Below are 14,583 nucleotides of genomic sequence, written 5' to 3'. Positions count from 1 at the left end.
ACATAAAATCAAAAACCCGAAGCATTCGTGACGATCATGACACCTTTGGAAACATTGCCTGCACCTTCAACTCCACCTGTTGCAACTGAGCAAGAAACGAAGCAGAAATCTCCTTCACAACCACCCTCCCATCAATCCGTTTCCCTTCCTCCGTTGGAACAATATTGGTTGCATCCCAGTCTAACCCCTTTTCACTCTTCTCGATACGTTCAATACTTTGTTCCGCACTAGCCCACTCAGATTGCAAGTCGGTCACCCGGTTCTTTAGCGAGCGCAATTTCCTTCCTGCTTCGGCAGCGGCTGCACCGTTCACTTGTACGTGTTCCGACAAGCCTGAAAGTGAGGCAGCGAGAACTTGAGATACGGTTCTCATATGAGCCAAGTGGGGTAATGTACTTGAAGGGGTGAGTGGATCCGAGGGATAAGGGGGTGGGGGAGGAAGAGAAGTTCTTCGCAGAGTTCTTCGATACGGCGAGCCGCGGGGACTTCGACGCGCAAACATTGGGTCATCTCCGTCTCCATCTTCGTCAAATACGTCTCGCGGATCACGCTGTTGGGCCTCCCAATTGTCGTCATAGTCGTCTTCGGCAACGACATCAAGCGTTCGTAATGAATAGGCTTGTGCGGGTGGCTTTTCTGTGAGGACAACGTCTTCGAGAGGTTCGACGGACCCAATGCGATCGGCTCCTCCTACTTCACTATCAATTTTGCGAAATTCGCGTTCGTAAGTCATCAAATCGCGTAACTGGTCCTCGCGCTCGCGGCATGCCTCGTCAATATGCCTAATAATGTCGGTCGCGAACCTCTCGACTGCAGGCTCCGCGTTGGGGTAAATAGACGAAAGCCTTCCTGAATTTGTGGATTGGGCAGGCTTGAGGGGAGTCGAGTCAACATCCATGTTCTTTAGTTGAACGATGAACTGGTCCAAGAACAAGACGTTTTCTTTGAGGGTTTCAATTGGATCAACGTTCGGAGTCGAAAGAGCAAAAGATGGTGCAGGTAGGGGCTTGGTTGGGGAAGACTCGAATTCAGACTCGAGGGCGAGACTGTGGGTACGACTATGTCCATTAAGCATGTCGTTTCGGCTTGGTCTGGATGGTGTATCAACCATAATCGTTGGAGAATAGTTATCCGCTCCCAACATGGTTTCTGGTGCAGGCTCTCCGAGCTCGATATTCAAGCCTTGTCCCGCGGCCATTTCCTCCCCTTCTTCTTCTTCGTCCTCCTCTTCCTCTTCCTCAAAATCTAATCCAAGTTCGTCAGCAAGTGCCCTAGAATCTGATGGTTCGGACATGACTGCGGCCGCCAGTTCGTGCGCAAGCGACGCGACTACAGGCGACCGCCCCCCAGGTGTGCTCATATTCTGTCGCGAGGGAGTTTTGCGTGGTGGCTTGTAGGTAGACGGTGCAAGAAAGTGGGTGTCATAGTCCATCGCGAGAAACAGTATGTGGTATGTACAAGAGAGTGTGTAGGTTACGAAAAGGGTTCGTGCTGTCGTGGACTAGAGATGACAGAGTCTAACCTATCTTGACCTTGGATGACTTCGCAGCGCTTAATTCATCACGTGGCATTCCAATTTAAATCCCTAAACGGGTGTCTTCACTGGTAGACCATGGGGGTGAATCCCATTCTCGCGCATATGGCCACCCAAGCTATTATGAGCAATAATAGTCTCGATACTAATATATAACTAATGTGGTGGACTCATGTATCGTAAATCGTTATCGCAAAGACTATAAGGCTAGGGCACGCGACACGTGGGTCTGAATTAACATGAATTAACTCTGGTACCTGGCCGGACCCGCTTCTATACTAAGCTGCACAAGCTAAAAAAAAGAACTTATTGTGATAAATATATGATAAAATCCTTGAAGGCTATTTCTTCACTCAACTTCAGAGCGCTGGTCGCGCCCGGCCAACGCCGGGTAATACTGTGCAAAACCCACCGGAGCCCTTGGGCCCAAAATGCTCGAGAAGCTTAAACGAGACGCTCACGGTAATCTCGTTTGTACTTCTCGAGCATTTCGGGCTCGCGAGCTCCGACAAATTTTGCAGACTACATAGCTAGGTATCAGAACCTAATCAATCTACTCCTATTACTCGGTACAAGTATTTCTATAGCAATATTTGAGATGAAATTCACAGCTGATATTAGCTCAACGTGTACGACCAGACTCCTGAGATCGATGCCACAGTCGCCCATCGCCGTTCAAGTGCCGTTCGTATGCAATGCGTTAACTGACAACAATCAGAAACGTGACTGCATTTGACTCTGGAACTTCTGATAGATGACGTTGAGTGTCCACATCACGATAAAGGGGTCACTTGTGCGGCGGCACTCAAGTCTAGTCTTCCTCCCAGAGCAGGATTGCTACTATTAGGCCACGGGTGGCTAGAGGGACACTCGGTCGGGAAAAAAAGCACGCTCGAAGCGTTATAGCACTCCAGAGGTAACAAGATCTTTTGCCTGGCAAGTGCTTTGATTGTCAAGTGTACTCGTCGAGTTGAACTATGTCGTCGGAGCTGTATGCTTGCGTGCATAGAACAGAGCCTACCTCATTAGGTCACATCGAGAACAACCGATGTGGAACAGAATAACGCACGCAATATATCAGCATTTTTTCTATTGGAAATAGGTCCTCCCAATAGGCTAGTGTGACATACCAAGGGTAAACCAAATCTCCGGCTGTGGGCTGTGGGTATAATATGTCCTGATTAAATGATGCCTCCCTTGTAAAGGGCTCTCCGATAAGCTGCTTATATAAGATCTCAGCCCTATGTGAGTTCAAAATCGGCCACTTCATTGGCGAGATTTACCACACCGAACCGTTGATGCTGTCATCAGTACTTAGGATTTTATTGATCATCAGGGGTTCTCGAAGTCAACCACAGTTGATCACATCCGTGAGGTGTTTTTATTCACGTGGGCGCGAATCCTCGTACCGTTTTGTCCAATCCAATGTCTAAAACGGAGTACACAGCCCCAAATGAATCGGGTTGCATACACCCCTGAGAGAATTATGCTACCATTAGTTGTAAATAACCAACTGCTCGCTTCCAGAATGCTATGACGCCCAGGCCTACGGACGTATATCCATGTAGCCTGCTTCAAGTGCAGCACCGAGTGGGCGCGTATTCATTATTTGGCTTTGCATCTACGTTATTAAGAATGATACCCACGCTATTTATGCCTCGAATATGCCACCTAAACCAGCTGCTCAATATTTTAAGTAGCCTAGAGGGTAGCAGAAACCCAAGTCACTGCACTTAAACAGTATGGGGATACGGTCACATTCTATTGTGAAACCAAGCCCCCAGCACGTAGAGGGGTAAGCCCAGTCTGGTAATAATTTAATTAGTTTGCTCACTGATTTCACAATTTACGCCGCCTGTCTTACAGTCAGCCTGCTTTACCTTGGGAAGATACTTACGATCATGAAAGTTGGCTATACCGCCTATCCTCCTACTTTTTAGTCCTCCTACTTTTGGTGGCATTGATGTTTGGAATTAGCCAGCTGGCTTTCAGTCATACTCCGGCACCTCCTTGAACGAATAGAAGGCCAAAGTTTGGGGAATGGACCGGTCAAAGAGTCTAAAGTGCACACATTGGAGTAGTAGAATGGATATGTTAGCAAACCCCCTGTGCATCTTTAGTGATCCAAGCCACCTATATCTTTGGTCCTACCAGCTCTTATTTTAATAGAAATACATACAGCTGTATATCATACTAATATTTTGTTCTATATGTGCCATGCTCCTCCTAGAGCGAGAAGACAGACAACAATACATTTGGCCCAAGTATTATGGTCCCGCTTGATCCGCCTACATGGAGTTTTGGTACGATGACTTCAACTTCTCAAGCTAGTTGGTAGATAGTCAACATAACGGACGAGGAGAAACGAGACACACATTTTACTGGGTCAACACCCATGGCTCAAACTAACACTAGTATTGGTAGCCCCTCGGTGTCGCGGACGCCGAAGCTGAAGTTTTAAACGCCTATCGGGGTGAAGGGCTCGTAATGGCTGTTTATTCAACACCTTAGAAGTGGCGGGGCAGTGAATCGGAGGTCGGAAATCAGGTCGGTGTAGATAATATACTTCGTCTATTCAAATTGTTCCGCTTTGAATTCGAAGCTACCACAAATTAATATCAAGAAATATAATGATTGGACTACAAGTAAATACAACGGCACAGCTTGTTATACATTATGTTACATGCGGCCATTCAGATTCGTATATATGCGTACCCTATTTCAATTTAAGAGGTGGGAGATATTGTTTCCGCATCTACTCTCCTTTAATTAACCCAGACAAGATACTCGCCCCTTCATCCGGCCCATCCCAAAGATCAGCGCCACCATCCTGCATATTTGACCCAGCACTGATGCCGTTCGATGTCACTCCTGGGACAAAACCACCTCCGCCTCCTCCAGCCAAGAACTTCCTCTTAACTTCTCTCTCGGCTTTACCGAGAGCACGATACTCATCACTACCCCTCCACACGGCCCTTTCGATCACATGTTTTACCAAAGCACGGACTACGAAAAAAGCATGGGAAGCTGCAAGAGCAGTCAAGATTGCGGGGAGAACGGCTGTCAATAATGTGCTCGTTGCATGTGTAAGGCCGAGCCTCCCTCCAAAAGTAGTATTCGTTGCCGGAAAGTGCGGAATCTTGATTTCACGGCCGAGAGTAGTAGTCAAGAATGGCGAACCAGATTGTGCGGCTGTTGTGGTACGACCGTGAGAGTCGACGGTCATGGGGCGGAAGAGGTAGACGAGAGCCGCATTGGTGAGTGCACCGACCCAAGTAATAAACCCAAGTGCTTCTAACCATGGGCCAATGGTGTCCACGCGTTGTGGGAGTGGGCGACGGCCATGGCTGGTTATTTTGAATGCATCTGAACGAAGTTCGAGCCAATTGTTGAGGAGAGCCATTACTATAAAAAATGTAAGTTATAGTTGGCGCTTAATATAGGCACACGTACGAGGTGCGAGAGGCCAAGCGGCGCTCCAGATCACGATATAACCAAACTAACAATACAAAAATTAATTATGAATTGATAGACATAGTTCACTTGCTTACCTGAGTCACCATTTCCGCGTAATCTGAAAACAAAGTGTATTCAGGCAACATCGACTCTTCCCTCGCATGTTCCACTAGCTGGGTCACGGCGTCCAACTTTTCGTTGTTCTTTTTATTGTTGATGCTTCGGCTGGCGCGAGCTTTAGCCACTCCTCGTAGGATGAAAGGCAGTCCAGTCTCGAGGAAAAAGTTGATAGCTTGATTGGTCACCGTGTACGCAAACATTTGGGCATGTAGGCGACCAGGATTGATTTTGGTATGAACGTCGATGGGTGGGAGAGGCTTGATCCCTGCATCGGTGGCTGCCTCTGCCACTTCAGGATGGCCGGAATCAAATAACGCAGTGTTCACCCAACGCATAACATCGGGTCCGAATGGGATGTAGACGAATGCAGTCAAGAAGAGTCCCAGGAAGGCCACGATACTCGACAAAGCAAACGTCTTCAATGTAAGCGAGCGATTAAAGGAAGATTCGTGAGCGTGGTTTTCCCAGCGGGTCAAGCCACCAGCGCTTTGGTTATAGACTCCCATGATTCGAGGGATCACGGTGACAAAAATAATAGTCGGAATGAATCCAATATAGCTCTTTCCTGGACCGTCGTATAGCTGAGTGACAAAGGCCTCAAATAGGAATATGGCGGTAAGGAGACCACCGAGCAAGACACCAAATAGGCTAATGACCGGAACCGAAAGTGCCATACGGAATTCGCGTTTCCACCAGGGGAAAAGTGTGTCAGAATCGGCCGCGATATTATCTTCGGATTGTTCTTGAATCGAGGTAGTGATAAACTCGACTCTTCGGCGCTCCACGCGTGCTACACCGTGAGTTCCCCAGCGGACGGACAGGGCACGTTCACGAACTTGCCAAATGTCTACTGTAGTGATCGCCCATAGGGAAAGTGCAAGAGAGTAGAGTGGATGATATGGGGTTTTAAGCACCCATGCAATAAGCCCCAGAGTGGCGGGGACAAATAGAGCCCGAGTGTAGAAAGACAGGAAGGAAAAATACAAGGCGAGTGATTCGCCGAACTAGACAAGTAGTCAGTCCCAATCAAACACATGTAAGCAAAAAGGCCCACATACGTTATCCCTAATTTTATCGAGCTCAACATCAGGGATCGAAAATCCGACTTGTTTCCGCGTCCAGTTGGAAAGCCATGTGTGGTTAAAGTCACGGTCCTGAAGTGCCATTATGCTTTGAATGCGGGACCAGTGAGGGGAACCGGGTGCCACTCCAAGCCCCCCATCGGTTTTAGGAGACGATATGTACGTGTGAACGAGACGAATGCGCTCGGCTGGAGTTACCGCCCCAGGATTGCCGGTACTGGATAGGGAAGGCACCTTGGCACGAGCAACGCCGTAAACAAAGTCGGTACGACGCTCATGTTCGGCCAGTTGTTCTAACTTGTCTTGAGGGCACCACACAAACACAAGAAGCTCGTTATCTGATGCACCCTTCTTTCCGACAGCTTTGAGTCCGCCATCGGTGAGTGTCGTCAAAAGACGCTTGTATTCTGAGGCCGCATCGATGGCTTCAGCCTTGGACTTGGCTCCGCTCCGGAAGATGATTGCAAGGTCGACTCTAGGAGTCATCGAGGTAAGATATATGGCAGGATGCGAGAGGACTTGTTGATGATCCCCAAGTTTTATATATTACTCGTTGATGCAATGAGGTCGACTCTGACGTCAGAAGTGATCACGTGAGACAGGGCGTCATCGTCTACTAGGTGCCTGGATCATTGACGGTGTGTGCAGATCGTCCCAAAAGATAAGATAAAATGAGTAAAAGGTTGATTGAGTATATGCGTATTATGTTAAGGATTCTCTAAACAACGTTATATACAAATGGATAGTAAGAAGCCGCAATCTTGGCGTTGCCATTCTCGTTGGGATGAACCCCATCATAGGTATCCGTGGTGGTATTGAAACCCTTGTATAGGTCAACAACAGTGATCGGTGAAGCAGTAGTTGTCTTATTCTTTGCCCAGGCTGGTATCGCACTGTTAAATGCAATAACTCGCTGATTGCATTCCGTGCAACCAGAAGGATTCATGGGAAGGATTTGAGCAACTAATAGAGAACGTGAGTTCTTGTAACCATCCTGAACCATGATACCAATTACCAAGAATTTTCATTGTTGGCTTGCTTGCACGCATTTGGTCTACTAATTTGCTAAAAGCGGTAAGAATCGTGGCAGGGGCTATGCTACTCCAGACCTATTGTTTTCGAGTCAATTCTACAGTCACTGGGATAATGAACTCGGCCTTACATCGTTTGTACCCAACGTCATTGCCACTACGTCGGGCGTCGTAGCAGATAGCCAGGCAGGAAGCATATTCTGGTTCGCGATATTTGTAGCGAGATATCCACCATGTCCTTCGTTATCGCCATCATAAGGAATTCCACAGCCTTGAGCCGGGAGGGTTCCTATATGTCTAATAAATACCAATTGGCCGATTAAAATCTTAAATGAAATACATACCAACCATGTCTACGTTTGTTTTCCCGCATTTACCAACTGAGTCCAAAGTAGAGCCCGCCAACAGCCCTTTCAGCCGCTGGATGTTAGAGTATGCGCCCCGTATTGGTGAGTCAACACACTTACAGGTGAGCCGGTGATTGAGTCACCGAGGAACATGACCTTTGTTGCGGCTAAAACAGGATTGACTGTATATGCCAATGAGGCGAGCAATACTGCCAGTTTAGCGTGCATTTTGGGCGTAGGAAGTGTGTCAGTAATGGGGTGAGGGTCCAGCACTGTGCTCTCTTTTATATCCTACGCTCGGAAATTCGGTAGTTGCAACATCTTGGCAAACAGCTACCAGATTGCACACAGTAGTTAGAGCTACGTCTCAAATGATCAGAGATTTCATCAGACCGGACTATCAATGGATTTACATCGCGACCCGTGGTACATTAGATGTGGAGACTTGGCCAGTCGGAAGTCATTCCGTAGCCGAGACCTTCTTAACTCGGGGATTCAAGAAGAGTTGTATATTATTCTCTCTTAGAATACTGTCAAATGACCGTTAGGATCCCACCACTCTCGTTTGGCACGCTCGGAAGAATTATTATAATTGCAGCGTGAATTACTTTGGGGTAGTGAGGCTCTTTATGTAATCGGAATCATTTCCAGATGCTGTATCCACCCCACTTTATATATGAAAAGACCCATGTAGAATATATACGATAATGGTGATATTTGCCAGAGAGATTCAGTTGCCAATTAACAGGCTAGTGTCTAAGCAACGCACGCTGCGGCGACTATATCATCGCACAGTAATCACTAGTGCAGCGAATCATAAGGGGAAATATACGTACTACGGCGAGTTCAATAAAAAAAGTGTAGCTATTTCAGCCCCTTACTAATCATAACAAGCAATCAACACCCTATTTTCAGGCCTTAGCCTGTCTAGGATAGACATACACTGTACATATATGCGCCATGTGATAAAAGTCAGTTCATGAAGGATAACAAGCTTCTGGTTAAGATAGCCAGACAGATATTATTCGAAGCTCAAGAGTCCCCGGTTGTACGCTACATCTGGGGCACCAAGTCATCAATTAGGTTACTCAAAAAATGATACAAAATCCAAATTATAAAATGGATACACTATCCAAGCGTATGTGCTAAAACCTTCCCCTATTACTCAGCGTTTCGTTTTAATACCAACTTCTTGACCAGACTCCAACCCCCACTTTCCTCTTGTTCGACTCGTGCGTCATCAAGTTTCTCGGCCTGTTCTTCCCTGGCCTTCTGTGCTCTTTCCGCTTCTTCTTCAGCCAAGACAGTAGCATCCAAAGCCTTGCGAAGGTCTTCCGGAGCCAATATTCTTGTCTTCCTCTTATCCGAGTTTTGTCTGCTCTCGCCTCCATCGGCGGCTGTCTTGTAGGAGAACAAGCTGCCAGGCTTGGCAGTGTCGGTATCTTCGCCGCCCCGTCCAAAGCGGAGAGCGCTCAATAAAGATGGTTGCCGTTGAATTCTTGGTTGAGAAAGTGTCCCGCCCAGTGACGAGGTAGTGGCCGGTTCATCAGGTACAGTCTGAAGAGTTTTCATCTCCACCGATTCCGAGACAGATTGGCGCATTCCCCAAATTGATCCCAACGTAACGCGGTCAGCAGAAGCCGTACGGACTCGAATCAGACTGGGACGAGCAGCTCGAGTGGAATAGGAAGTGGCCTGTGCAGGGTTCTCATCGGGGGTTCCAGCCGGAGATTGGGTGAAAGGAATTTGACCAATGCTCTTTTCGCTATTATGCTCGCGTACTGGAGGTCGAACAATTGATGATAGTGAAATATCAGAACCTGGGCTACTGGGCTTTGCATCTTGGCTTTTATCAACGAAGCTCTTGTCCTTGTTCTTGTGAGTGTTCCGATCATGCACGCTAAGGAGCAGACGATGCATGAATATTGTATCATCAAGGTCGATGGGTCCAGACGGATCACGGGGTAACCAAAGGGCCTTGGGGCCCTCTTCCAAATAGTAGGGACATTCGTAGGACGCACTGGCGCTCGATCATTAAATTGAATCTGGTAGTTAAAAACTGGCGAAGCTTACCTTCCGTTGGGAGTATCGTCCCATCTGTGAACCTTTGGCCCGGACGTGACTAAGTCCGTTGGTTGGAACCTGGTGAGATAGTTTGCACCGCCCCAGTCATCATCATGAGACGGTTTGGAGATAACCAGATCCAAAAGTTTCCCAGGCGCTTGTACGAATATATCACCCACGTGCCCTCCGACTTGTTGAACAATCCCTAATGGAGCAGCAAGTAATCGAGAGCTGGCCTGAATAGCAGCTCCTGTGGTGCTCTCGACGCTTGTGGGCGAATCGGGACGCATGATGTCGGCCTGGGAGTTTGTGCGGCTCACGACCTTTGAGAGCGACATGCTCTTTGCTTTGTGTCCTCTCGGAGTATGACTACGTATTGGATTGACATGATACCCACGTCCAAATGACTTCAGACCTGGGAAGTTCCAGGACATTGTTGAGGGCCCCATAGCGTCCGGAGGAGAGTGGAACTTGTCTAGGCGCTCCAGGGGCATGGGCTCATCGGACACAGCACCATTCGGTTCACGTCTTGCCTCTGTCGAGGACCTCTCCTCGGAACTCAGGAATGGCTCCTCGTTCCCACATAAACGAGCACTCTCTGCATCTTCCAGTCTTCAGATAATGTTAGCCCTTGACAGTTGTTGAACAATAAACAATTAACACTACCTCTCGTATCTAGCCCTGAATTCTCGAGTAGCCAATACTTTGAGGAATAGTGTCAGTCCAAATAACGTGCCGCTTATTCCCGCTCGTGCTCGATTGTAATTCAAGAGATTAAAGGCTAAAAACACAATCTAAAGAAAGTAGAGGATTTAATATTTAGCACTGTAATCGACGGAATGTTAGACATACGTGACTCAAAGCCAGGCCGTCCATGGAATATCTCATCACTCGAATAGTAAGCATTTTACCGTTTCCTACCAGAAAACGATCTGAGCGTCTACGGCAAAGAGTAAAAGACAATGTTTCTTCAAACCTTCGTAAAACCGACGTGCATATACTCGTAGCAACTGATTGCGGAACACCTAAGTATAATTGGTTCAGTTATTATTTTAACTGTAATTATAATCGACTCACCACGTTGGCCACTGAGTAATAAATCAAGCCAAAAGGTATAACCAACGGGTTGAGGACCGCGAATATCATGAGTATATGCATCCCAAGTAGATGATTGGGTGTCCAGTACTGGTAGAAATATAAGCAACTGGCCAAAGTAGAATATATGGGACCTACATGGTAGTCTATAGTCCTTGGCCGAGTGCCTCTTTTTCGTTTACGAGGAGTCGAAGCTTTTCGGACGCCCCAGATGTAAGTCACTAGTGGTAGCTGGAGAGCCCTGTAAGGGTGCAGTTCTTTGATGTGTCCAATAAACTTACCCCAACTACTCGCACAAGATTTTCAACAGGATATTAGCACTGGGGGGAATCGCTCATGTAGATGAACGTACCTAACCCAAATTGCATCAAGTTCTATTTTCCGGTTAGTAAACATGGAGCCGGTCGTCAGCATGTCATACTCACCTGCAATGATGTTTGAAGAATAACTGGAGGGTATGATATGAGCACAGTCGGAGGTAACAAGTGGAGGTACGTACACCATCCGGCATAAAAAGGAGCAGCCGCAGGGAACGAGGATGAAACTAATTGGAAAGGGTCGGGTATTTCTTTTTTGAATGCTTCCAGGAATGTCCGAAAACTGGATAGACCACTGCATCATAATGAGTATTGCTCCTATCTAGTAGCGGGCCGCACTTACATGCAGAAGAAAATACTAATGACAGAGGGAATATTAGTGATTTGCGATCGTGAGAGTCGAGAAACATACACAATATTCAGTATCAGCCATTTGTAGTAACGAATCAAGATTCCTAACAGATATAACCGCATTGGTAAGTCACGGAGTGTTGATCAAACCGTTTCTTACCGTCATGAAGCCCACTAAAGGTTACTTCGGTCTGAGCCTTCCTTCCGATAACGAATAGGATGACAGGAATGAGAATACCAAGGCCAGCGACCAGCAACGTAGGAATAAGACCACTGAGCAATGAGCGTCCACGGGCATGCTTATCGAAAAACTCTTTCTACAGTTTATTGGGATGTTTGTAAGTGTTTTAATATTTAAGCTTATTTTGATAACACATACCAGCGGAGGGATTGCGACCTCCAACGACTGAATAGAAATAAGAGTTGTGATAAACGAAATTGGAAAGAGCCAAAAGATCTGAAAAAGCCTGAATACAAGTATGTTTTTCAGATACAATTGATCACACTCAGTTCTGCTTACCATATTGCCGCTCCCACCAACCAATCTCTAACAAATCTGTCAAATCCCAGTTAGTTCACAATCCAGGTTTACAAGAAACCGTTCGTACTGCGCAGCGAACTTTCCCTGTTCAAGAAACAAATAGTAAGATCTGGAATACAATACGAATAAATAGAGGCTACCTTCACAAGTCTTTCCCAATCTAGATCCGTGGATTGGGGAGCCATTACAATAAGACAGGTCAACGGCCGACCAGGACGGTGGGCCAGCGTACGCACGGCACGGCGGGCATCCTCCCACCGTCGAAATGTAATAAAAGCCGAACTCGCAGGCTCGATAGTAGAGGGCTTATCAGCTGAGAATGGGGAAGAGATCGTAAGTTATGGGCTCCGTAAGGTATTGAGAATGCAATACTTAGGTCTTACCATCTTCGCCAGAGAAGCGAACCTCGCTTTGCTCATCTACATAGAACGATTCTCTATCTCTTCTTCTCTCAGAAGCATCAGGTAAGGGGGAAGACTTGGTATCTTCCACTCGCCTTTGGATACTGCGTATGCTGGAGTAAATGCTACTGGTCAGTGGATCAAACTCGACACCCCCGGGCACCATGTTTGCTTTTGGCGACCCGTCTAGTAAATACATCGATAAAGTGCTTACCGGGCGAAAGCTAGATCGATAGTGGGTAATCCTGTCGGAGCCAGAATCCCAATCAGTTCGAGAGGCGTAAAGAGTATCGACCTTCTTCTGGTGATTGGATGGAAAGGGCGCAGGTCACTGGGGTCCATATCGTATAAAGCATCCCAGATAGTTCTATACACAGACGCGTTGGCGCCGTTAGACGAATGCTGCCCGTTTTGCTCCGCCCCATTGGATTTGGCTTGGCCTTGCTCGGACGAGTGTAGTTTACTACCAACCTTTGCCCGCACTGTGCCAAAAGTGGAGCTAAACCAAGGCATGACGCCATACTGCAAGTCTCGCCTGCAGGACTCCTCGACAAATGGACCGATTGCGTGCACCAGCTTATCCATCACCTCACTTCTGTCCGGCCTCCCCAGAGTAAACCTCTCGACCGAGATTCGTAATCGAGTTGCCCTGTCTCGAACAGCACCCAATAAACCACCGCCATTTTCTCCATCTGAACCGGAAGTATGTGCCTGCTGAGACTTTGCATCGGCTCGGAGTCTTTCTCGCCGCCTAATTTCCCCTTCCTTAGCCTTCCGAGCCTCCTCCCTTCGCCGCGTCATCATCTCCGTGGCTACAGCAGCCATTACTGTCTGCGCCAAGTGAATGTGCGCTTCTTCCAGCTCCTCTACTCTCCTTCCTTGGTCCTTGAGGAGTTTGGCCAACGCACTTAGCTTGGGTGCTATTACAACGGTCTCCACCAACTTCCTCCCTCTGGCTTCTACTTCTTCCATTTGTTCAGGATCGATTTCGAATTCATCGGCCATGGGAGTCTCTAGGTTCGGCCGTTCACCTTCGACTCTTGATCTCTTTGGCTTGTCTTTTGGCTTATTGTCAAGTGGTGAACGAACCGCGTTGACCGGACGAACAGCAGACTTGAACTTGTTCCATGATTTTGTTCTTCTCTTGGCGTCGTCGTCAAAAGATTCGGGAGCCGGGCCATCTGGAAGGTATCTCCCAAAGTATCGTCGGAGCATTTGGGGAGTACGTAGGTTCTGAGGAATGTTGGTCATCATCACTGTACGACACCTGAGACTATAGTCCGGTCCGTTCCCATTGGAATAGGTGGGGATACGAGCAGGAGCAGGTTCAGGTTGAAGTGGGAAAAGCGTGCCCGTGGTAGATGAATCTGCGGGGAATGATGTAACCGCGGCAGAATCTGGATGTAGAGCAGTAGCAGTGGAAGCTGGTTTCTTCGGCGACCCGATTCTCGACATTACCGGAGCGGGAGCATGTCGGGCGGCGTAGGCGCGATATCTGAGTGACCCAAGAACGAACCATACGAGGAACAACATCCAGGAAAATGTGATCCAAATCACCTATAGTCGTTTTAGACATGTTAGAAGTTCATGAATAAATATATGTAAATGAGCCTTGCCATTCCCATATGAACCCAGAGTATTTTATCGGCATGCTCGTCAGGTAGTCCTTGTATCAAGGTAGTGACGGAACCCCGATTGATGTCGCTCTTTTTAATATCCTTGTATCCTAGAAGATAGTGAATAGGAAGGATCACGAGAAGGGTAGTACATGTATGAAGTGCAGCAAAATAAACTGTGCAAAATGTTGAACTCAAGCTAAACGTGCAAATAGAGTAATCCACTTACAGCACGCTCGAAGAAAGCGAGTATACACTGTGGCATCAACTCCAGATAGCCGAAGAAACGTCTCGTCATTGGTTCGTAGAACTTGCCATATCCACATCAGAGGCCATTTCGGTTGGACGGGAGATGGGACAACTGCCCAGCAGCGGGCCATATATAGACTATGGAGCCAAGAGCTCATGTTATCCGCGGCTTCACCAAATTTAATTAGTACTCACTATCCAGTGATCCAGTTCTCCCTGCTCCCAAGGTGAGAAATCCTCTTAGCATCTTCCGAGGACAGACCCCTTGTATCCCCGACTGGAAAGGGCTCGCTACGGACCACTTCCCCTCTAGCTCTCCTTCTCGGTATCCGGCGTAGACATTCGACAAGAGTTAAACACACGCTCCCAACAGCTATCG

The 14,583-nt window shown here is 47.5% G+C and overlaps 4 protein-coding genes across 4 annotated transcripts; all 4 read right to left on the bottom strand.

Moving 5' to 3' along the window:
- Positions 1–34: 34 nt before the first annotated feature.
- On the bottom strand, positions 35–1,432 carry RhiXN_04844 (uncharacterized protein; the record flags this gene model as incomplete). The annotated part of the gene is made up of 1 exon (XM_043324660.1): positions 35–1,432. The coding sequence occupies one exon, from the start codon at positions 1,430–1,432 to the stop codon at positions 35–37; it is 1,398 nt and encodes a 465-aa protein (XP_043177079.1).
- Positions 1,433–4,289: 2,857 nt separating this feature from the next.
- RhiXN_04843 (uncharacterized protein) lies at positions 4,290–6,678 on the bottom strand (the record flags this gene model as incomplete). Its single annotated transcript, XM_043324659.1, has 4 exons — positions 4,290–4,939; positions 4,988–5,033; positions 5,086–6,114; positions 6,169–6,678. 4 exons carry the CDS (start codon positions 6,676–6,678, stop codon positions 4,290–4,292), a joined length of 2,235 nt encoding a protein of 744 aa, XP_043177078.1.
- Positions 6,679–6,910: 232 nt separating this feature from the next.
- Positions 6,911–7,798, bottom strand: RhiXN_04842 (carbohydrate esterase family 3 protein; the record flags this gene model as incomplete). The annotated part of the gene is made up of 5 exons (XM_043324658.1): positions 6,911–7,155; positions 7,208–7,301; positions 7,355–7,512; positions 7,568–7,643; positions 7,691–7,798. 5 exons carry the CDS (start codon positions 7,796–7,798, stop codon positions 6,911–6,913), a joined length of 681 nt encoding a protein of 226 aa, XP_043177077.1.
- A 933-nt stretch (positions 7,799–8,731) lies between these two features.
- On the bottom strand, positions 8,732–13,872 carry RhiXN_04841 (uncharacterized protein; the record flags this gene model as incomplete). The annotated part of the gene is made up of 20 exons (XM_043324657.1): positions 8,732–9,590; positions 9,644–10,246; positions 10,301–10,428; positions 10,487–10,551; positions 10,611–10,659; positions 10,712–10,819; positions 10,868–10,960; positions 11,011–11,015; positions 11,082–11,103; positions 11,155–11,177; positions 11,229–11,341; positions 11,390–11,404; positions 11,459–11,501; positions 11,558–11,714; positions 11,777–11,864; positions 11,918–11,953; positions 12,006–12,022; positions 12,079–12,251; positions 12,322–12,443; positions 12,554–13,872. 20 exons carry the CDS (start codon positions 13,870–13,872, stop codon positions 8,732–8,734), a joined length of 4,038 nt encoding a protein of 1,345 aa, XP_043177076.1.
- Positions 13,873–14,583: the final 711 nt, after the last annotated feature.

This window comes from Rhizoctonia solani, chromosome 2 (assembly GCF_016906535.1).
Source record: "Rhizoctonia solani chromosome 2, complete sequence".
Taxonomy (NCBI): Eukaryota; Fungi; Basidiomycota; class Agaricomycetes; order Cantharellales; family Ceratobasidiaceae; genus Rhizoctonia; species Rhizoctonia solani.
This window is presented reverse-complemented; position numbering and strand designations above follow the sequence as displayed.